We start from the raw sequence: 23,818 nt of genomic DNA, 5'->3' as shown, positions 1-23,818 counted from the left end.
GGTTTAACACGGCCCCCCTAGTTCCCATGCACCAGGACCAGGGCAGGACATGGGAGTGGGGTTGTTGAGGATCTGGGACCTTGGGGCCATGTTGCTTCTCGGGGGTGCACGTCTGTGGGAGACATCAGTAGCTAGGAGAGAGTCCCCCTCCTGCATCCTCCCCGCTTGTCTTTCACCTAACTCTGCGTGGTCATCAGATAGACGGTGACTGCAAATAGCAGGAAAAGATTGTGCAATTGGAAACACACAAGCCGCTGTGAAAAGAGGAAATAAAACCAGTGGGCTGAGAACATATTGGGGTGAAAAAGGATCAGAAACTCAAGAACAAAGAAGAACTTCAAAAAAGCCCTGAGAAGCAAGTGGCCTTGCAAAGGAGGCTCAACGGGTCTCATGGATGGGGCTCCTCAGCACACAGTGAAGACGAACCCCCAAAATAAGAGGAATCTAGAAGGTACTCACCTTATGCAACTGTGTAAAGTGTTATGGCTTTCAAATATACCCCCCTGGGGGATTTCAGGGAGAAGAGCATGCGCCCTCTGACAAAGCACAGACACCAGAGCCGGCCCCAGGCCCCAGATCATTCGCCGGGACACATCGGATACCCTAGATCAAGTATCAGCCCAGATACTCCCAGATACTCTCCTGACCCAGAAAACTGCACATCCCTTATCACCTGCTTACGGCTCTTCTGCTGGCTACATAATGGCTCTCTTTTTACCAGTAGAGGTTTTGCTGATTGCTGGAGCCCACGTGGTTCAGCAGGGGAATCATATTGACATTTATCAAGACCCTGCTATACACCAAGTATGTGTTTGGCACTTTATCTGTTTTCTCTTTAATCCTCACAATAAGCCTTTTAAGTAAATATTACAGTTATCATTTTTACAATGAGAAAACTGAGACTCAGAGAAGTTCTGTGACTTACTCAAGCTCACATAGTGAGTGGTGGTCCCAAGATTTGAACCTGGGCCACAGGACTCCTTCTGTGTCTTTACGTCCTTTCTGTTGCATTAGGTCAGCAGAGACATGGGGGAGATGCCTCCCTGCCCTCCTCCTGCATCCGTGGCAGATGCTGCTGATGATCTTGGTGGTTGTTCCCTCTGATCTAGGATTATGTACGAGGCACAGCCTACATATAGAGAAGTTATGATCCATGTTCTCAAAGAGTTTGCTTTGACGTAGGTTAAAATATAATACAGCAGTAGACTAGGAATGTAAGGCTGTAAATAACACGAGTGCTAAAAAGATTTTGGTAAGCTTATAAATCATAGGAAATATATCCACCATCCTTTGTCTGAAAGCTGACCTTTTCCCTGCTTTCTAATTCCTTGGATTTCTTTTCTCATTCTAGATATTACTCATTTATTCGATCAAAAAGTGTCTTCTCTGGGTCTAGGAGTACAAAATAAAACAAGACCAAGCCCCCGCTCTCAGGGAGCTTAATCTCTAGTAAGAAGACAGACAAGAAACAAGCAAGTGCACACAGACATGCACGTACTTCAGCTGGTCATAGTGGGATGAGACAGTAAAGCAGGGAAGATGAGTAGATTGGAGTGGAGTGTTGTTTTATGTACGGTTGTCTGGCAAGGGACTTCTGATAAGGCGGCATTTGAACTGAACCAAGAAGGAAGAGAGAGAGGGAGCTGAGAGGATATGGCCAAGGGCACCGCAGGCAGAAGGAACAGAGGCCCTGAGCAGGGGTGGCGTCGTGCTTGTGGGATGGCAGAGGCCAGCCTGACTGGAGTGAAGTGAGTGCGGGGCGAGGGTTAGAGATGGTAAGGATTTGGGCTTTTACTCTAATTGTCACTACAGGGAAGTGAGGAGACCTGTCCAGCCTCCAGACATCAAGCAGGGCTGCTGTGGACTCTCCAGTTCCCATGTGTTTCTGGTTCTTCAGGTTCTTCCTTTTATGTGGGTGAGCTCCCTCTCTGGGAATCTGTACGGGGCTCCCGGGCTCCTGCACTGGAAGACAGGTGGGATTTAATGGAACCAGCTGAGCTGCACTCAATGTCGGCCCTGGCTTCCCCACGCACCTGCCCACAACAAGCTTTTGCATCGTGACTCTCTTTTCCCTTCAGGCTGTGCTCTGTCTTCATCTGGGATGCTGACCCCTATCGCAGTGCTTGAGCCTGGTTAAGTGGATTTAAGTGTTTGATGACATATATCAAGGGTCAGCAAACGCTGGCCAGCCACCTATTTTTATAAAGAAAGTTTTATTGGAACACAGCCATGCCTATTCATTCACATATTGCCTTTGGCCTCTTTCACAACACAACAGCAGAGAAGAGTGGTTGCTACAGAGACCATTTGGCCTGCAAAGCTGAAAACATTTACTATCTGGCCCTTTACCTAAAGAGTTTGCCAACCTCTGTAATAGATTTAGATCTGCTAACTCTCACAAAGCAGAAAAGAAGATTTTAAAAGACTGGTACAAAAATATGTAAGTAATTAAATCCACAGCGGATTGACAATAATATTAATATTGCAGTGAAAAAGAAGACAAGACAATGGCAGGACTGATGTTCTCCCACTCATAGTACAAACTGCTTGTCAGATAAGATAATAGCCTCTAATCAGTTCTGTCAAGAAGTTGGTGGAGAGAGAGAGAGAAGGGCAGGGGTCAGGGGGTAGGAGAGAGAAATGGATAGATAGATAGGTAAATTGTGGCTACAGGTTACATGCTCAAGTTTTAATGCTGGGGTTGCATTTTCCCCCTTTAATCATCAACTTGTTTAGCACTTTTTATGGTCAAACACTGTTCTTAGGGTGTTACCAAGCCCATTTTGTATCTGCTTACCCAACTCAAAGCAGAGCCAATCTACTGACACAGGGTTGTGCTGAAGAAATGTATAACGTTTATTGCAAGGTGTCAAACAAGGAAAATGGGCAACTGATGCTCAAAAGACCTAAACTCCCCAATGGCTTTCAGGGAAAGGTTTTTAAGAGCAACATGAAGGATGAGGGTTGTGGGATGCCTAATCAGCTCATGGACATTCTTCTGATTGGTTGGTGGTGAGGTAACTGGGTGGTATTTCAGAAGTCAGCATCATCAGCCTTCTGTTTCCAACCAGTCTGGGGTCTGTGTGCTAATGTCTTCCTCCTGGTAGGGGTTTCAGTACCTGCAAAACAACTCAGATATGGCTCAGGATGTTACCTATAGCCCTTGAGGAGGAACTAAAGATCCTTGACTTTGTTTTATGGCTAAACTTTGTCTTGCTTGATTTCTTTCCTTTTTTCCTCATTTTCTCACTTCTCTCATTAAATTTGCTCTTTGGAACTCATGGAAGGCCTAGAAGGCTATAGCTTTTCTACAAACAAGAGGCGGGGACATAGTGGGGGAGCATCTATCCCTGGGAAGGCCCTGAAAGGTACTGCTTGGTTTCAAGGGTTTCACATATGTTAACTCATTTAGTTCTCAAAACCACCCTAAGAGGCAGATACTATTATAATTGTCCCCATTTTATAGATGGAGAAACAGAGGCACAGAGAGGTTAAGGAATGTCTCCAGAGTTACACAGCTAGGAAGTGGCAGGAAGGCTTGAATCCAAGCAGTTTGACTCCAGAGTTTATGTTCTTAAATTCTACTTTATACTGCTTTTCTTGATTATGAAAACAAAGACAAAACAAACTGGAACATGTTCAGTGAGTATAGCCTCAGTGGGTAGTAGCCCTTTTGGCATGATTTGACATCTTAGCTACCAACCCTTATCCCAAACCTTGGTGCATGGTAAAAGAATTTGGAGATTACTCCTTTAAAAAAGTTCTGATTTTTTAATTTCGAGACACATGTCCAGGATGAGTCCATTAGAAAGTAGTGTGAAATAGGGCGTCAGAGGCCCATCGGGGAACCTCCTGAGATTTCAGTGAGTTGGGAGGCATTGGTTAGCAGTTGCCACAGCTCTGAGCACCCAGGACAGCTCTCCTCTGCTAAGAGCTTGGGCTCCTAGGGAGGCTGAGGGTCTCTGGCTTGGCTCTCAGTGGAGAGTTGTCATCCTGTCCTGTCTACCCCCTCTCTGGGTGGACCTCAGACTTTTCATCTGTAAAACAAGGGAGATCAGCTAGTTGGTCTCCATGAGCTTTTCAAAGGTTAAAAATATTCTGATTCTAGATTTAATGAAATGGAGAAAATATCCATGCCATATTAATTTGTAGGGGGAAAATCCTTTACAAAGCATTATGTTTGATTTTTGCTAAAAAAATACATGTAACAGAATGAAGGTATTTGTGCTTTTCACTCCTTTGTCTTTCTCCCTCCCTCCCCCTCTGCTACTGGGGAGAAGGTCTTTTGGCAAAAATTTCACTAGGATTCTCTGTCAGGCAGGAGCTCTATTCCAAACAGCAGAAGCACTGCCATCCTTCTCCTGGAATGGAGCCAGGGATGCCCCCAGAAGGCATGAGCTCAATGGGCAAAGGGTTCTCAGCAGCTTCAGCCAAAAAGGGTTGAGCTGGGACCCTGAGGGGGGGAGAAGGTAGGAAAGGATGGGAAACCATTCAAGGAAGATCCTGCGTGAACTACAATGCAACACCATGAGAACAGGAAAGGAGTATTTAGAAGCACCCTCCGCGCTTCTTCGTACTCATAATCTTCATGGAGTGAGGCAGAGTTCTGCTACTGACCTGGGTCCCTCCAGATCTCACAGGACATGACAACACAGTTCCATGACCATTGAAAAAGGTGGCTGCCGCATGAACACTGTCTGTCTCTGCCTGGTTGGATTCTTCTGGGTGACCTTTCTTTTCCTTCATTGTGCTTTTCTATACTTCCTAATCTTGCTACACTAGACATGTATTTCTTATACAACAAAAATTGTGTTAAAACATATTAAGGGGCTTCCCTGGTGGCGCAGTGGTTGAGAATCCGCCTGCCGATGCAGGGGACACGGGTTTGTGCCCCAGTCCGGGAAGATCCCACATGCCGCGGAGCGGCTGGGCCCGTGAGCCATGGCCGCTGAGCCTGCGCGTCCGGAGCCTGTGCTCCGCAACGGGAGAGGTCACAACAGTGAGAGGCCTGCGTACCTCCCCCCAAAAAAATATTAAGATCTTACAGAATGTCTCTAATAGCCTAATATTATATTTTGGGAATAGACAAGTTCCTCAAGATTGGTCCATAGAGGAGGATTTGGCTCCCAGTGACTCTGAAATGACTGGAATCCTTTATTGTGGCAAGGAAGGCTGCTTCTCAAAAGGTGCAGACATTGAAAGGGTTATTGTGTTCTCTAGAAATTTTCTGAATTGTGGGTCCCTTTTTTCTGGCCAGAATATACTCCCTCAGATAGTGATACCACACAAACTGTGGTGAAATGCTGCTCAGAATTTCTACCCATGAGCTGGGGAAAGGTAGCTGCTGGCATGAATATCGTGAACTTCCCAACTTATTTAGGGCTCTGTGAACCTGAATTAATATGCCAACAGATATGACCATTCCTGTTAATGGGCTCTCAGGAAATAGGGTGTACTCTGGAGGTTCCAAATTTCTAGATGGCTGAGGTTTGTTCAGATTATTTTTGTTGTCTGAACCCGTATTTTAGAAAATCAGTCTAAAGCATATCTGCCTGCTTTTTAGCCTTATTGAGCTCTAAGTGGTGAACTCAACGGATTACTTCTTCCATAATTTTCCTACAAGCTACAGGACCACTATGTTAAAGGTCTCTCTCTCTCTCTCTGGTTTTTTTTTTCTTTCTTTCTTTCTTTTTTTTTTTTTTTTTTTTTTTTGCGGTACGCGGGCCTTTCACTGTTGTGGCCCCTCCCGTTGCGGAGCACAGGCTCCGGACGCGCAGGCTCAGCGGCCATGGCTCACGGGCCCAGCCGCTCCGCGGCATGTGGGATCTTCGAACCCGTGTCCCCTGCATTGGCAGGCGGACTCTCAACCACTGCGCCACCAGGGAAGCCCTCTGTTTTTGTTTTTGTTTTTGTTTTTTGGAGTGTTTTGGAGCTAAGGGAAACAGTGATTGGGTAAAAGTGCACAGGTCCCAGGGAAAACACCTAGTGGTTGTTTTTAGAATGAATTTGAGAATTCATTTGAGAATTTGAATTCTCAATTCAGAATTTGAAAATTCTGAATGAATTTGAGAATTCATTCTATACTTTCTAATTTCAAATTTTGAAATTTCTAATTTCAGAATTTCAAAATTCATTCAGAATTTTCCCCCCAAAAGTATTGGTTTAATTTGGTTTGTGTTAACATTGACAGGTGAGCATCAAGTGTTACCATCTTTTTTTATATTTCAAGTGACCAACTGAATGAACTGAGTTAATCAAAAGCAATCAGACTACCAGAGATGATTACTTTCGAGGCAGGTTTCAAGCAGCAGCTGCAGTAGCTAACACCACGTGTTCACTGAGCACTTATTCCCAGGGGCTGTTCTCAGTGATGTGAGGCATCAAAGACACATAAGACAGAGCTTCTCTCACCATGAGAAGGAGAGGCTGCACTAACGTGGGGAGCACATCAGACTGGTGTGGGTGGCCTGGAGTCTGTCTCCGGCCAAGTGCTGCTGGAAGGAAGCCATTCGAATCTCTAGACATCAGTTTCCTCAGGAGAAAATGAGGCATTCAACTCAATTTCAAAAGGACCTTCAGCCTCTGAGATTCCAGAGCCGATGGTTTTTTGGAGGAGGAAGGCCTGTGCGTGGGCACCGGGAACTGTGTCATGTGATGAGTGAGTCAGACTCAGGGCGTCAGAAAAATAACGTCTTCACAATCAACACAAGGGCATAAGCAATTAGGAAACGCACTTAGCTGACGGCTTGAGTGTCTGTTCCATTCGGAAGATATATTTCTGAAGAGGGACAGGGTGACTCATCAGAAGGCTGTAACTTGATGAAGTACAGCTATCCAATTTCCTTGCTCTGATTCCAGGCAACTGAATGATCTTAATTTGGTTTCCCAAGGCAGTTTCCCCAGGCAAGAGAAGGGACAGGCTGTGGCAACTGGAAACTGACATTCTTTTGTGTGAGCAAAATTAGATCACATATGAGAAATGACTGAAATTATAAGAAGTAGCATTCAAATGCAAAGCATCCTTAGTAATATCATCACCAGCTATGAATCATTTTCATGCTGATTTGGTTAGCCTTTCAACATTTTTTTTTTTAAGAGCTAGTAAACACTGGGTGACTTGGTAAATATAGAAATTCTGTATCTGCAAAGCTGATCAGAGGTGAAAATTACTAACATTTACATAGTGCTTTACAATTTACAAAGTGCTTCTCTATACAGTATCCCAGTAGCTCTGGGAGACAGGGGATATTATTTTCCCAGTTTCTAGTTCAGGAAAGCTCTGTATTGTGAGGGAGGATTTGGGCTGGCAGTCAAACCTAGGTCCTGCACTGCTAATCCAAATCATAGTGCCGCTACTTCTGAAGCAAGCGAATGCTTTTCTGCCCCCCATCCACCTGCATACACACACACACACACACACACACACACACACACACCCCTTCCTATACAAGATCTGTGCTCAGTGGGACAACTGAATGAGTGGTGAGAAGCAGAGGCAGAGAAGAAACCCAAATGCCAGTCTATTCCGGAGATTGTGGAACTGCTTCTCTTTCCCTCTTCAAAAGCCACTCCAAGTGCATAGGGCCTTTCCAGATGGCTGTCCCATGGCTGGGTCAGTTCAGCTTTTCTTAGTCCCCGCCTGAGTCTTCTTGCTGCAGGTATAGAAAGTGTCCGGTCTGCTTAGGTGGAATCTCATGGAGTGTCAGACTCCTATCTCTCTTCCCCTGAAAGTTTGGTCTGGATATTCCTGCTGAAGGTAGCTAGGGATGTTCAACCAGGGTGGCTCCCCAGAACAGCACTGCCTGCCCTAACACACCTGGGGCTCCTGACTTCTCAGCTACTGGAGCTGCCAGTCTCAGATTACCAGTGGGGAGGGATCTCAGGACCTAGGGCCCTCCGTGCACTGCAAGCCTGAGCTCTTTGCTGTGCAGAGACAGTGGCAGAGTAGGTGCTTTGTGACCAGACCCTTCCCATTCACAGAGAGAACTGGAAGACCGCACTGCCTGGCTGGGAATTTACAGAGGCTTAGGAAAAAGATGAACTGGCCCCACTTCTGCATCTCCTTTTGCTGGATTTACTTTGCTGCCTCCAGACTGAGAGGTAAGAGGCTGGTGGGCGTGTAACCATTGTCACTCATCTGGGGCCACTTCTTTGGGTTTTAGGGTGGGCCAGGAAAAAGAACAAATGTTCTAACTGCAAGGAAGTACTTTGTCTTCTTACTGACTCATACTAATCCTGTAGGGTGTGCCAGAAAAATAACTCCCGTCGACCTAGAGCTTGTCCCCAGCTGATGCTAGATTATCCCCAACGCTAGTCCTTGGACTGTTGTTCTTTGCCTTGAAATATACATGACACTGAAGGTTGATCAGGTCCCTCTTTTGAGCAGCTGGAGAAACAGCAGATGGAAAATATGCTCACAAGTTGTTTAATGACATTTTTGAAGATTATTCCAATGCTCTTCGTCCAGTAGAGGATACAGATAAAGTTCTGAATGTCACGCTCCAGATTACACTTTCTCAGATTAAGGATATGGTGAGTAACATAGTGGTAACTCTGAAATGTTTAGAATGAAAGTAACAGTGCTTTCCAAAGGGAATGTCTGAACTGGGAATTTGAGAGAAAGTGAGAACAGAGAGCTCTGTGTGCAAGCTGATGGGAGAAGGGAACTCCAGGGGAAGAAAGCTTTCTACAAAATTAATTTCACTAAATTATGTAATCCCGGCCATTAACACTAACAGTCTTAGATCATCTAAAGAAAGTTGGTTACACATTACATGTTCCATCTCTATGAAATGTGCAAAATCAGCAAAACCATAGAGACAGAAAGCAGAGTAGGGGCTGTGGGAATAATGGGGGAATAGTGATAGACTGCTTGACGGTCATAGGCTTCCTCTTTTGGGGTGACAAAATGTTCTGGAAGTAGAGAATGGTGATGGTTCCACAACATTGTGAATAAACTGAAAGTCGCTGAACTGTACACTTTAAAATGGTTACAGTGGTGAGTTTCATGTAATGTGAATTTTATCCCCAGTTTTTAAAAGGTGGGTTTTTAAAAAATTAATTAATTAATTGATTTTTGGCTGCATTGGGTCTTCGCTGGTGAGCGTGGGTTTTCTCTAGTTGCCGCGAGCGGGGGCTACTCTTCGTTGCGGTGCACAGGCTTCTCATTGCAGTGTCTTCTCTTGTTGCGGAGCATGGGCTCTAGGCGCGCGGGCTTCAGTAGTTGTGGCTCGTGGGCTCTAAAGCACAGGCTCAGTAGTTGTGGCGCACGGGCTTAGTTGCTCCACGGCATGTGAGATCTTCCCGGACCAGCACTCGAACCTGTGTCCCCTGCATTGGCAGGTGGATTCTTAACCACTGCACCACCAGGGGAGGCCAAAAGCTGTTGTTTTAAGATGACTTACCTTATATAATGCTTATATGTGTTTAATTACATGAAGTTATGAAACTTGAAAGACTTTTCTTTGGTACATTATCGATGTTTGCCGACTTTTTCATTCAAAAGAATCATCGGTTGATCTATTTTCAGAGAAATTTGGGCAGTTGATCCATGCAGAGATCTGATGATTTAAATATTTGTCCACTTTACATTCCGAACACTAAATCACAGAAAAAAACATTTCCCTGGCAGTCAATCAAGGAGATAGACTGGAAAAATTCTCACTTTCTTATTGGAAATAGACTAGTGTTCTTGGAATTCCTGTTTTGAAGATGAGTGTTCTAGAGACAAGTGCATTCGATTGAGGTGTTGATGGGATAAAGTTGTATCTGGGTTAATTGTGCAGGATGAAAGAAATCAAATTCTGACTGCCTATTTGTGGATCCGCCAAATCTGGCACGATGCATATCTCACGTGGGATCGAGACCAGTATGATGGACTGGACTCCATCAGGATCCCCAGCGACCTGGTGTGGAGGCCAGATATTGTCCTGTATAACAAGTAAGTGCAAGTCAGTAGTTTCTCGGGAATGAATTTATTGATGTAACAGAATGTAAACATAATGGAAAAGGAATGTTTAAAACTTGCATGAGGTTAAGTCTATTCATGTTCCTAGTCCCTGAAGTGAAGGTCATAAAACCTCAGATAATAAAACAATAGGTCATAAAATCTTAGAGTTACAGCTCCCTATTCAGATGAGAAACTGTATTAGAAGCCGTGTTAGTTTTCTAGGCCTACTGTAACAAAGTACCACATACTGGGTGGCTTAAATGACAGAAACTTATTGTCTCACAGTTCTGGACACTAGAAGTGCAAGATAAAGGTACTGGGGCTTCCCTGGTGGCACAGTGGTTGAGAGTCCGCCTGCCGATGCAGGGGACACGGGTTCGTGCCCCGGTCGGGGAAGATCCCACGTGCCGCGGAGAAGCTAGGCCTGTGAGCCATGGCCGCTGGGCCTGCGCGTCCGGAGCCTGTGCTCCGCAATGGGTGAGGCCACAACAGTGAGAGGCCCACGTACCGCAAAAAAAACAAACAAACAAAAAAAGATAAAGGTACTGGTAAGGTTGGTTCCTTCTGAGGCCTGTGAGGAAGACTCTGTTCCCTGTCTCTCCCCTAGCTTCTCAGGTGGTTGCTGGCAATCTTCAGTTTCTTGACTTGTAGAAGCATCACCACAATCTCTGCCTTCTTCTCCACATGGTGTTCTCCCTGCGTGTGGTCTGTGTCCATATTTTCCCTTGTATAAGGACACCAGTCTTGTTGAATTAGGTGTTTACACCACACCAGTATGACCTCTTCTAGACTAATTACATCTGCAATGACCCTGTTCCAAATTAGGTCACATTCTGAAGTGCCAGGGGCTAGGATTTCAACATACGAAGTCTTCACAGATGCAATTCAACCCTTAACAGTGGTGCTCCCTTGTCTAAGATCATGTATCAAAAATACATGATACGATTAAGATTAAATCAGAATGGGCCTGCTAGAAGCTGGCCTATGGAATTTGGACCTTGTGTGGAGTGGAAGATGAACTAGATCATAAGATCACCAGTTGGCCTTTTCCTGGTCCAAGAGCAAGGGGCCTTGGTGAGTGGGTAGGTAAGGTTTAAGTTTCTCAAATTGTAAAGTGTGCACGAATCATCTGAGGAGCTTTTGCTCAAATACAGATTCTGATTCAGTAGGTCTGGGGTAGAGTCTGACGCTCTGCATTTCTATAAGCTCCAGACAGTACTGCTGCTGTTCCACGGATCACACTTTGAGAAGGAACCAGATAGCTGTCTCAGTTCAGGTTCAGATGCTCCACCTGTTGTCAAAGGGGCTCCTCTCTCTTTTTATTCTGGAACTCAAGTTTCTCAGGGCTGGGAAAGGTTCCTCTGAGCAGAGCCATATGAATGAGGAGCAGCTCAGGGGGACTCTCCGGAGAGCTCAGCCTTCTACTGGACGTGAGTTTCCCTTCAAGAAGCAACTGGTAGGTTGCAGCCTGGATTTTAGTCTCAGTCCTTACTCAGAGAGCTTGTCCGAGGGTCATGACCTCATGAATCATAGTCCTGATGCTGCTGTCCATTCCCCACTCTGGAATGGCAACTCTTCCATACGCCTTCCCAAGCAAGATCACATCCAAGTGCTGGTGCTTTAGTACTCTGGTTCACACCCCCCTCAACACACACACACACACACACACACACACACACACACACACACACACACATACACGTACATAACAGGCAAGAGAATGAGCCAGGATGTCCATTACCTTGTCCCACACACAGGGCGCAGGAGAGTAATCAGAGGATACACTTTACATAGAACACTTACAGCATTCTATAAGTTCAAAATTCTCCCTGGAGGAAAACAGAAGGCTGGTTCTCCTTTTCCTCCTGCTTTGATTGACTGAAGCAGTGCCCAGCTCTTACTGAAACACTTCTTTCCAAGCTGGCATGACCTAAGTTAAGCCTACCCCAGTCCCCCTTTATCAGAGAAGCCAGCTATGCACTCATGAGCTCACACAAGCCTGCTGTGGCTTTGGTAAATTTTGTCCCCGTTCTCCGTCCTTTCCTCCCGAGATCGCTGGCTTTGAGAAGTGTGAGTTCTGATCCCCTTTTCTTTCACACACAGACCCTTTTCACCACACTGATTCATCAACTCTTTTCTTTTCCTCTGGATTGACTCTTTAGTCTTCTTTCCCCTCCTATCATGGACAGTTCTGTTTTGGATCCTCTATTTTCCTGTGTGTTCTCCTTCTCAGTAACATCAGAGTTTTACTAATCAGAGGAAACCCTAAATGGACTTATGGTTGGATGTCATTTGCATTCCTATAAACAACTGAAATGAGAATAGAAGAGAGTTAGAGGATCAGGCAAAGGAGAGACCCCAGTCCTTTGGGGTCCCCAGGAAGGACCCTGACCCTGGTCCTTCTACCTGAATCCCTGGACCTGCAGAATCTTCTGCTCCCTGATATAATATAAGTACTGCTCAGAAACTGGTACAGAAACTTGTAGACCATAAAATGGGCTTCCTGAGTGGTGGTAGGGAGAATAAAGAGGGGTATAAGGCAGGTGATCCAGTCATGTGTGATAAAGATAGTTTGGGCAGGAAGATGCTTAACATCTAGATTCACCATTGGTGCCTGAATCCATGGGTTAGACTTGCTGAGGACTGATGAGGATGGTCCTGGGCCTGGAAGCTATTTCATATGAGGAGCAGTCGAATTTATTGATGCTTAGTTTGGAAGAGAGAGGTCCTTAGGAAGACTTGATGGCTGTCATAGGCAATCATAGGAAAAATAAGGTAGAGAAAAAAGAGAAAATTCCTCCAGAGGACAAAACCCAAAACACTGAGTAGAAGTTAAAGGGTTTTTTAATTGCATTTTAATGCAATTAAAAAAAAAACTAATAATTTGAATAATGAATTTTCCCAAGAGGTAGTGAGCTCTTTAACAATATAATGACCAAGCAGATATTGGCTGTTGCCAAGTCAGTAAAGGAATAAAGTTCTGGTGGGGTTGTTTAGTATAGGTATATGGCCAATATAATGGTTAGTATAAGAGGGTGCAAGGATTCCCGACATTTTTAGGTTAGGTGAAGAGTGGATTACAGAAATTTCAGAAGTGTGTTTATTATGAGGGAGTTTTAATGGTTGGATTTTAATGGACCGGTTTAATACTTGGATTTTAGACCTAGTGAGAAATTGGGTACCCTGTTGTACTCAGAAAGATTTGTCTACAATTTAGCTTTAAGTTCTGCTTAAGTAGCTTAGAGAATTGAAAGGATGGAAAAACTGTAAGATGAGATTGGATATACATATGTCAAATTTTATGAGATTGTATACTTTAAATGTATGCAATTTATTGTATGCCAATCATACATCAATAAAGCGCCTTAAAAAGAAAAAAAAGATGACATTGGAAATAAAGGAGGCAGAAGAGGAACAGGTTTGGAGAAAAAGATGATGAGTTTGGTGTGAGACCTGTTCAGTTTGGGAGACCAAAGGAACAGAGGAGACAACCAACAAAGAGATTGCAAAGGCAAGTTTTCAGCCTGGAAAGAAGGTCACGGCTAGAGCTATCAAAAGCCCTTTAAGCCCTTATAGAACTGCTCAAGGAGGGAAAGAAAATGGCTGAGGATAAAGTTGGAGAATTTCTTCACTGAAGAAATTTACGGAGAACATTCAGAAGAAATGGTTAAAGGGGTAGAAGGAGAACTGAGAGAATTGCCTCATAGAAACCAAAGGAAGAAACGATGTCTAGGAACAACTCAGAAATTGAAGTGCTTGGGAAGGGTTGACAGACTCTTAGAAGAGTCTTTAGATTTGCCCATTTGCAAGTCATGAGTGACCTTTGAAAGAGCACACTTTGAAAGCTGGGAAGAAGCCAAATTGCAAGAATACAAGCAAGACGGGGAAGTGAAAGCAGCAGGCACCAATTACTCTTGAGAGCGGTGTGCAGAGAGGAGAGAGGTGGGAGGGGCCTGGGAGGAAGGGAAGTTGGTAGGGAGACTTGGGAACAGAGTTGGGAGGGGATTAGAGGAGCCAGAGAGAATAAGAGAGACCAAGAGAGGCGAAATCCTGAAAGAGACTTGGAAGGAAAGAAGTCACAGTACAAGAAGAGAAGTTAGCCTTGAAAAGAAAGAGAGGGACCTCTTTTTTTTTTTTTAATTTATTTATTTTTGGCTGCGTTGGGTCTTCATTGTGGTGCGTGGGCTTTTCATTGCGGTGGCTTCTCTTGTTGCAGAGCACGGGCTCTAGGCGCACGGGCTTCAATAGTTGTGGCTCGCAGGCTCTAGAGAGCAAGCTCAGTAGTTGTGGCACACAGGCTTAATTGCTCCGTGGCATGTGGGACCTTCCTGGACCAGGGCTCGAACCCGTGTCCCCTACATTGGCAGGCGGATTCTTAACCACTGCGCCACGAAGGAAGCCCGAGAGGGACTTCTTTTTGACGTGGAAGGGAAGATAAGGGGGACACACGAAAGACGGAGAGACTGGAGATAGGAAAAAGGGTGGATTGTGGGACTGAGTAAGGAGACAAGCCTATGTCGAGGTTCCAGGCACTGTCTGGTACCAGAAAAACTGGCTGATTCTCACTGTTCTCTCCTTCACCAGCCCACACTTCTCCAGTTCTGGAGATCTTGCTTCTTACAGCCCCTGCTGGGAAAGGTCTTTCTGCTCAAGTGCGAAGCTGAAGTCAGCTCAGTCTTTGATCAGGGGAGAAGGGACTGCGTGAAGGGCACTAAGTGTTGGAGGAAAGGGAAGGTAAGAGGAAAACAATTTAAATAATCTCTTAGGGTCATATTATTGAACGCTGCCCTCTCGACCTCCATTTTGAAATTTTGTCCCTGTAATTTTTTTCATTTTCTAGTTGGGAAAATAGAACCCAGTTAGAAACAGAGGGAAGGGAAAGAGAAGAAACTCATATGTATTGGACACTTACTGTGTGTCAGGCAGTGAATTGGGGCTCTACGTAGTGTGGTAGACAAAATAATTGCCCCCATCTCAATCCCTGAAGTCTGTGAATATGTCACCTTACATGGCAAAAGGGACTTTGCAGGTGTGATTAAATTAAGGATTTGAGAGGAGATTACCCTGCTGGGGCCAATGGAAACAACCTTACAAGTCCTTATAAGAGAGAGAGGTGGGAGAGTCAGATGCCACAAAGGAAGCAGATATCAGAGTGATGGAAGGAAGGAGCCCAAACCAAAGAATGCAGGCAGCCTCTAGAAGATGGAAAAGGCAAGGAAATGGACCCTCCTTTAGAGCCTCTGGAAAGAACGCAGCCCTGCCTAAACCTTGATTTTCGGATTTTTGACCTCTACAACTGTAGAGATGCTAAATTTGTATTATTTTAAGACACTTGGTTTGTGGTAATTTTTTACAGCAGCAATAAGAAATTAATAGATTAATTATTTACTTAATATAACATTTAAAAAGAAACCTTAAGGTATTATAGCCTCTACTTTTACAGGTGGTGACAGAAATGTTACTTGTTCAAGGTTACAGAAACTGACCAAGATTTTAACCCAAATCTCTCTGTGATATTTCTGTGATGTCGTTGCTACTTTCTAAAGGAGAATGAGCCATATTGATCCCCTTCAAAGGTGAAGGGATTTCATCAGACTGGAGGGGCAGGCGGGGCTTCTCAGAGGGGTAGGCATCTGAGCTGTCTTGAAGGATGTATTAGATGTATATTTGCAGAAAGTGGGGCGGGTATTATAGATAGAAGAAAGAGTTTGAGTAAAGGAGAGACAATCACAGGATCTGTTAGGGTTTCAGCCTTGATTGGTGGTGTGCGAGTGAAGGAGACCAGTGGGAGACATCAGAGACCAGTGGGAGGCTACAGAGTGGGATGGGAGTAGATCATGGAACGTCTAGGACACTGAACTTAGGAGGTTTGGAAGTATTTGGTTGGCCATAGGAAACCAGTGCAAGTGCTGAGCTGTAAAAAGATGTGATCAGAGAAACCAGGGAGATAAAACAAGATATTGGTCATGAAGTAATTAAATAGTAATGTCTTTAAACTCCTCCTGAGTAGCTGGGGTGATGTTTTCAGACAGTGGGCTCCTTTGCCCTCTGGCTTCTGGTTGGGTTGGGTCAGTGAGAAGCACCAGTGAGCAATTGGAGGGAGAAAAGGGAGTGAGGTTAGGGCATGTATTCCCTTGCTCTCTTCCTATAGAGTTATTATCTTTGGCTTGCTGTGTCCCTTGACAGAAAGGTATAGCTCCTATCATGGTGACCCTCTTAAGCAAGTCTTTCCTTCCAGGTCTTGGTAACTGCACCTTCCCTTCACCTCTTCGGGCCCAGGAATGGTAATAGCTCTGCTGTTACTAGCCCTGGAGTGGTTGCCCTACACCTTATCCATACCTTTGTAAATAGTCCCTGCATTAAACACTCCTCAAATTATCTAATTTGAGTGGGCCATCCACTTTCTGCAGGGACCATGACTAATACAATTATTCTAGCTCCAGATAGATTCTCTCGGACCCCGAGATCTCTTACACCAAGGAAGGTAGGATGGGTGAGTTCCCATCCTCCAGTTCTCACTTCTTGTATAGCTAACTATATATATTTCTCATTGTTACAGAGGGTAGGTTCAGGCATTTTCAAAATATTCATTTTTCTCTCTTCATAAGACCACGTTAAAGATCCCCTCTCTAGACCTCCATTAAAAATTGAGTGCCACAATTCAGCTGTAATGCTCTGATTAGAGTGGACCCAATCAGACCATTACAGTTAACATTGTGGTACCTAAATTTTAATAAGTAGGAAAAAAACTTTTAAAACATGCCAGTTCTTTGATCTAACATACCCTCTTCTAGCAATTTAACCTAAGGAAAGAGTCAGTGGATAAACGCAACAATTTGGCTACAGAGATGTTCACTGCGGCATTGCTTGTAAATGTAAAAACTGGAAACAACCATAATGTTGAAAATAGGTGAATTGGTTAAATAACTATGGCACATCTCTATAATGGAATGTAATTGAACACCATTTAGCCACAAAAATAAAGTTGCAAAAGAATATGAACAGATCATAAATGTTTTTAAATTGTCTCAATGTTATTTTGTAAATTAACTTTTTTATTGTGAGATAATTTTACAGAAAAGTTACAAAGATGGTACAGAGTTCTTGTTTATTCTTCACCCAGTTTCCCTTAATGTTACATCTATGTAACCATAGTACATTTGTCAAGACTAATACAATACTATTAACTAAACTACAGACTATTTGGACTTCACCTGTTTTTCCACTAATGTACTTTTTCTGTAAGAATCTAATTCAGCAAACCACATTACATTTAGCCATAATATATTTTGTAGGGAAAAAATCATAAGGAACACTTGGAGAAATGTGCATTAAAATATTAACAGAAACATATCAGTTAAGGCTGTAAGCATTAGAAACTGACTTTGTCTACCTTGTGACAAAGGGAATCTGTTGGAAGGATATCGTACAGCTCACTGAATTAAAGGAAAAAAAATCAATGACCAGGTCTTGGAAAGGACAAACCAGGACTACTCTACAGTTCAAGACAGTGGGGAATATTGAGATTTTTTTAAACAAAATAATAATAATTAATTGACTTTTGTAGGGAGCCATCACCAGTGTGAGTCTTTTTGGTCTTTGGGTCACTCTGCTTAAGATCTAAACTGCAGGGAGAGTGAATCACTTGGACCTAGCTCGGGTCACACAGCCAGCCCCTGGCCAAGGGTGGCTGAGGAACCTTGATCATTGTTTCTTCTGCCTTACAATGGTCATGGAGAAAGAGTGATTCCCCAAAGTGAAACAGAAATTCTGTACCCCCAAGATGTAAGGCATAAATGTTGATAAAGCAAAAAGAAGTTATATCTAGAATAAATTATTATCTCTTAGATTATGGGTGAATAATTTTTTCTCTGTGTTTTTCAAATGTTCTACTGTAAACATGTACAACTCTTTCAACAGCAACAAAGTTACTTTAATACTCTTGTGCCCACAGTTAACAAAATCAGGTAAGCAGAGCCCCCTGTTAGATTTTAGCCTCGTTTACTTTTTGTCTGGGTGTTTGAATCATTATACCTGGACCAAGAGAGTGGCACTGGGAATGGAGAGGAAGGGACATAAAGCAGAGATGCTTTAAAGAAAGAATCCAAGAGAACTCGGCCCTAACTATTCACAGGAAATGGAGAAGAGGGCAAATTAGAGTTGATTCCAGACTTTCAAGCCAGGGTGACAGGAATGGTGATCTGCTGCTAAGACACTGAAGTGATGGGCACAGGGCGCTGAGCTATCGGGGGTAAGGAGTTTGGTGAGTTGTCCTGGCGAGCAGCTCTCATTTTCCTCCTCTGACCTCCAGGGCTGATGATGAATCTTCTGAGCCTGTGAACACCAACGTGGTCCTGCGGTATGATGGGCTGATCACCTGGGATGCACCAGCCATCACCAAAAGCTCCTGTGTGGTGGATGTCACCTACTTCCCCTTTGATAACCAGCAGTGCAACCTGACCTTTGGTTCCTGGACCTACAATGGCAATCAGGTGGATATATTCAACGCCCTGGACAGCGGAGACCTCTCCGACTTCATCGAAGATGTAGAGTGGGAGGTGCATGGCATGCCTGCTGTGAAGAATGTGATCTCCTATGGCTGCTGCTCTGAGCCTTACCCGGATGTGACATTCACTCTCCTTCTAAAGAGGCGGTCCTCTTTCTATATCGTCAACCTCCTCATCCCATGTGTCCTCATATCTTTTCTGGCTCCCTTGAGTTTTTATCTCCCAGCAGCCTCTGGGGAAAAGGTCTCCCTGGGAGTGACCATACTGTTGGCCATGACTGTATTTCAGCTCATGGTGGCAGAGATCATGCCAGCCTCAGAAAATGTCCCTCTGATAGGTGAGTTCAAGCGTCTTACACTTTGAGTCAGCACTGTGGTAACTGGGGTTGTATCTGTATCTTTAAACTCCTAACAATGAGGTCAACTTCAGACTCAACACAGGCTGTCACATACTTCATTTGGTGTCTTCAGTTGGCATCTTTGAGAAGAGATGTGGCTGTTGGAAACAAAGCTGGTCTTGTTGTCTCCAGGTTTACCCAAAAGAGGAATGAGAACAATATGGTTTAAAGCAGTGGTCCTCACAGTATGGTCTTTGGACCCACAGCATAAGCATCATTTTAGAAATGCAAATTCTCAGGGCCCATCCTAGATCTACTTAATTAGAAACTCTGGCCGTAAAGCCTGGCAAAATGTTTTTAAAAGCTTTCTAGGTGATTTCGATGAGCTTTTTGTTCAATTCTAATAACCACTGGCTTATAGATTAAGACCCTGATTTTGAAGTCAAAGAAATCTGCGTTTGAACTCTGACTTCACCACTCATTCTTTTATCAGCCTCAAGAGAGTTACTTAATTTTTGAGTCTCTACTTCATCATCAGCAAAATTTGTGTAATTGCTACCTCATTGTGCCACTGCTTAACACAGAGCCTGGCATGAGAGAAAAGTGACTATTATTATCACGTTACAAGGGATTTCTTCTTGGGAAGAGTGATAAACGTGTTGGAAATGATGAGCTGGATTTTTAAGCCTGCCATCTACCCTTGATAGAATAATTTTCAACCTTTACTGGGTATAGTAGGTGTGGGAGAGCTTGTTAAAAATGCAGGTTCCTACACCCAAAGAGGTTGTTTTTCTTTTTAAGCAATCTTGGGCAAGATTTGGGAATCTGAGGTGATTCTCAAGGAGAACACATTTTCAAAATTTTGCAATAATGAAATGTCCCTCTAAGGGAAGGAGTGTAGACTGTGGCTGCCATCCCTGCTTCCCCTTTCCTTTACCTCCCTTGTTCTGAGATCCTTCCTAACACCTTTAATACCTACTTCCTGCCACCAAGGATAACACCCAGCTCAATACGTCTATCTCGATGACTTGCTGTTGTAATACATGCTTATGAGAATCAGAAGCTAGACCTAATTTTTAGTTCTTTAATGTAATCAATGAGGAGAAATTTCAGAACACCAGGAGACTTAGAAAGCAATATAAAAGGGGTATTGTACTGCCCTTTTACCCTCTCCTGTATCCAGTATTACCCAGTATTTAGACGTTACTACATTGGTTTCTCTGTTTGGAGATCTCTTCCTTGTTACGTCTCTCCCAGCAACACCTCCCCACCCCTCACCCCACACACACTCATGTACACCTTTTTGAGAAATAGACACAGAAGGTTCTCTCCTTTCTCACCACCACTAATAAAGAGGAAGACGTTTATTGGTACTTTTATCACCTCTCCTGAGGCAGAAATGATTGACAGTGACAACATCTAATAATAACCCTGTTTGAGGCAAGATCAGTTGACAGATCCCTCTCTCTTCTTTAGCAGTAAGATTCAAAAGCAAGCTGGATCAATTTCTGAAGAAAGATGTCTCAGAACATGTCTCAAGAATTTTACAAGCATTACTTTTTCTGTTTCTGTGATAATATGAAATGTATCTTTTTTGGAAGGGTGTACACAGATCTTGAGAACTTTATTAATTGTCACAATTTGTTATTGTAGCACCTATGAAATAGAGTTACAATCCCATAGAAGTGTGTTGAAGTTTCCTGCATCAAGTGTAGCATTTGATCCAGGCTTTTGGCCCACAGCCTTGACAATGTTAAGAAAGATTCCATTTATTTTTAGTTTACTCAAAGCTTTTAACAAATAATAAACAGATGATAATCATTATCAAATGCATTGTCTTCATCTGTTAAGATGATCGTGTGAGTTTTTTTCTTTTCCTCCATTAAGTTAGTGAATTATATTACAGTTTTCTGATGTTGAACTAAACTCTTCTTTATCATGATGAATTATCAATTAAAGACACTCTAGTATTTAGTTAGCCAATGATTTTTATAGGACTTTCTCAAATGTGTCCATGAATGAAATGGCCTTAATATTTCCTTTCTTGCTACTTTTGGAACCAAGCCTGAATTTACTTCATAAAATGAGATTTTCTAGGCAGTTTTCCCTCTTTTCTATTTTTGGAACAACTTGCATAAGATATGAGTTATCTGTTCCTTAAAAATACGGTGAAACTCACCTGTAAAACCTTTTGGCTCTAGAGCTTTTCGGAAGGTGGGTGGGTAGAGGTATTTGGTTAATTCCTATTTCTATTTAAGTGTTCTTTCTTCTTACACTAAATTTGACATCTTATATATTCGCAGAAATTTCATCTAGGTTTTCAAATGTATTATCATACAGCTATTTGTAATATTATTTTATTGTTTTCTAAATTTCTATTCTCTTATTTTTTTCTTTTGCATCCCTTTTTCTTTCTTTCTCCCACCTCTATTCCATGAGTGGCCTCATCAAAGGTTTATCAATTTTATTACACTTTTCAAAAAGCTTGCTTTTGGTTTTGTTCAACTTCTAGGTTCTTTGTTCTACATTTCAGAAATTTGTACCCTCATCTTTATTGTTTCCTTCCTTAATTTTCCTTTTTCATGAATATTTGCTTTACGCAATCACATGTTAAAGACTGAGAGTGACGCAGTGTCTCCTTTCTTCCCCAATGGTAATGAGCTTTCATATTAACAAGGTCCAAAGACAATTCTGAAAACTGACCAAGATCATTCATTGTTTACTTATTTGTTCGTTGAAAGTGGAAGTTTTTCACAACATGACCTCAGCAAAAATTTACAAACCTTTTAACTCAGGGCAAGGGACAGTGCTGAAAACTTTTCCTGTATTTTCTCAGTTAAGTCTCGTCATTGTCCTATGAGTTAGATACTAATATTATAGTCATTTTATTAAGAAGTAAGCTGAGGCTTACCAGAATTATATAACTTGCTCTAGGTCACAAGTCTAGTGATGACAGAGCTGGGATTTGAACCCACTTTTATTCAAAAGTCTATAATAGTAACCATCAGTATATACAACTTCCTTAGAAAAGGTGTTTGTTTCTTTTTGAGCCAAACACAAGGACAGTTTTAAGCTAACTTGGTTGTTGTTATTTTCCAGGCAAATACTACATAGCCACAATGGCCTTGATCACAGCCTCCACTGCCTTGACCATTATGGTGATGAATATCCACTTCTGCGGGGCTGAGGCCCGGCCAGTGCCACACTGGGCCAGGGTAGTCATCCTGAAATACATGTCTAGGATCTTGTTTGTCTACGACGTGGGTGAGAGCTGCCTTAGACCCCGCCAAGACAGGGAGGAGGACCACCTCACGAAGGTTTATGGCAACCTTCCGGAGGCTAATCTGAAGACGACCAGAAATAAAGACCTTCCCAGAAAGAAGGAAATGAACAAACTCTTAAAGAATGACTTGAGGTACCAGGGTGAAAACCCGCAGGATGTTGACAGTTACTGTGCACGGTACAAAGTGCTGACGAGGAATATCGAATACATTGCCAAATGTCTCAAAGACCATAAGGCCACCAATTCCAAGGGCAGCGAATGGAAAAAGGTTGCAAAAGTCATAGACCGATTCTTCATGTGGATTTTTTTTATTATGGTGTTTGTGATGACTCTTTTGATCATAGCAAGAGCAGATTCGTGAGCATTTGGTATGTGGGGATAAATCAATAAAATTCCCCTGTGATCGACTCTAATGTTCTTCCAAATTAGAAATACCGATATCTATATATACACAGATATATATAAATTAGGATTTATGTTGTCTTTGCTTTTTGTTTTCAACTTCAGATCAATATTGTAGCTATCTGTCAGGTTAAATCAAGCAGGAGGTCCAAAATTTCAAGGGCAGGAAAACGGAGGAAATAGAGAAGAACCCCTTTTATAACCTACCAGAGTGGTAGGTGTCTGGCTTCTAGATCACACAGTTATTCTCTCCTTTAGCAGTACAGATAAAAAAAAAAGCACACTACATTCCATTTAAAATTCAAAGCAAAACAAAAGAAACTCATTTTCCCCTTAGTCCCTATTAGAACTTGCTTTTTAAAAAAGGAAAATAGTGATATATTCCTTAGTGTAATTTAAGTCTCACTGTTACCTTTCTCAGGCCTGGTGCATTTCAAGCCATATCTCAAATGATGGAATAAAAAATGTTGTCCCATATAAAGAAGGTCTAAGGATCAGTGACTTAATGGGGAAGAGAGTTTTCTTTGTAATGATGATGTCATATATGTTGGTTATATTTTATATAAACCTTAAAGATGAAGTCATGCCTGCATTTAGTCTTGGAGTTAAATAAGATCATCAGCAAACTGGGCTTATTTATTCATTCGTTCAATTATTCACCAAACATTTATTTTCTCCTACATAGAATAGAGCTGCATGATTCACATCTGCAATGGGTGTCATAGCAAATCTTATGTGTAAGTCTGACCCTCTTTGATCTTCACTACAATTCTGTGAGCTAGTGGGCAGGTATTTCTAGTTATCCTTCTCAGAGGAGGAAGCTGGGTCAGAGGAAGGTGGGTGTAAGTGACCTACCTCCACAACCAGCTAAGCGGCGTACAGAGCTGGGAAATAAACCCTTAGCACTGTGAGTTCAGGCCAGGTGTGCCAAAACCACACTGCTTTGGGCCATGACAGATCATGATTTAGGGTAGTTGTGACTGAGGGATTCTCATTCTGAATTCTGAATTTCTGCCCTCAATTTCTTCCTGTACTTCTCCACTTTTTTCCTACTTTCAGTCAAATGTCTTCAAATTCCCTTACTCCCATCTTGATTAAAATGATCTGAGTACTACTACCCATTCCCTAACTTCCAACTCCTCAACTATTCTTTTACCAATTAAAACAAATAAACAAATGAACAGAAGTGGAGAGAGGACAAGTGTTAACCTAGAAAAGAGAGGATGATATTTGGTTTAAACATATAGACATTGTTTTCTACTCTTTTGTCTACTTATTCATAACATACTTATTGTGTACCTACTATATACTGAGTGCTAAGTCAGCCTTGAAGGAAACAA

The 23,818-nt window shown here is 42.8% G+C and overlaps 1 protein-coding gene and 1 long non-coding RNA gene across 3 annotated transcripts in view; one reads left to right on the top strand and one right to left on the bottom strand.

Moving 5' to 3' along the window:
- The window catches only part of LOC125964174 (uncharacterized), a 178,191-nt gene that overhangs the window by 135,946 nt on the left and 18,427 nt on the right, over positions 1-23,818 (bottom strand). The gene's annotated exons all lie outside the window — the stretch shown is intronic.
- CHRNA9 (cholinergic receptor nicotinic alpha 9 subunit) lies at positions 324-22,617 on the top strand. Of its 2 annotated transcripts, none has more exons than XM_004266253.3 (6): positions 324-414; positions 7,981-8,100; positions 8,387-8,532; positions 9,786-9,940; positions 18,261-18,793; positions 21,893-22,617. In XM_004266253.3, exons 2-6 carry the CDS (start codon positions 8,037-8,039, stop codon positions 22,435-22,437), a joined length of 1,443 nt encoding a protein of 480 aa, XP_004266301.2. In that variant the 5' UTR covers positions 324-414; positions 7,981-8,036; the 3' UTR covers positions 22,438-22,617. The 2 variants fall into 2 exon arrangements, with proteins under 2 accessions (XP_004266301.2, XP_033277587.2); XM_033421696.2 differs by having other exon boundaries at positions 338-451.

This window comes from Orcinus orca, chromosome 4, assembly GCF_937001465.1.
Source record: "Orcinus orca chromosome 4, mOrcOrc1.1, whole genome shotgun sequence".
Lineage (NCBI taxonomy): Eukaryota > Metazoa > Chordata > Mammalia > Artiodactyla > Delphinidae > Orcinus > Orcinus orca.
The sequence above is the reverse complement of the archived record's forward strand: the minus strand, read 5'-3'. Positions and strand labels throughout refer to the sequence as shown.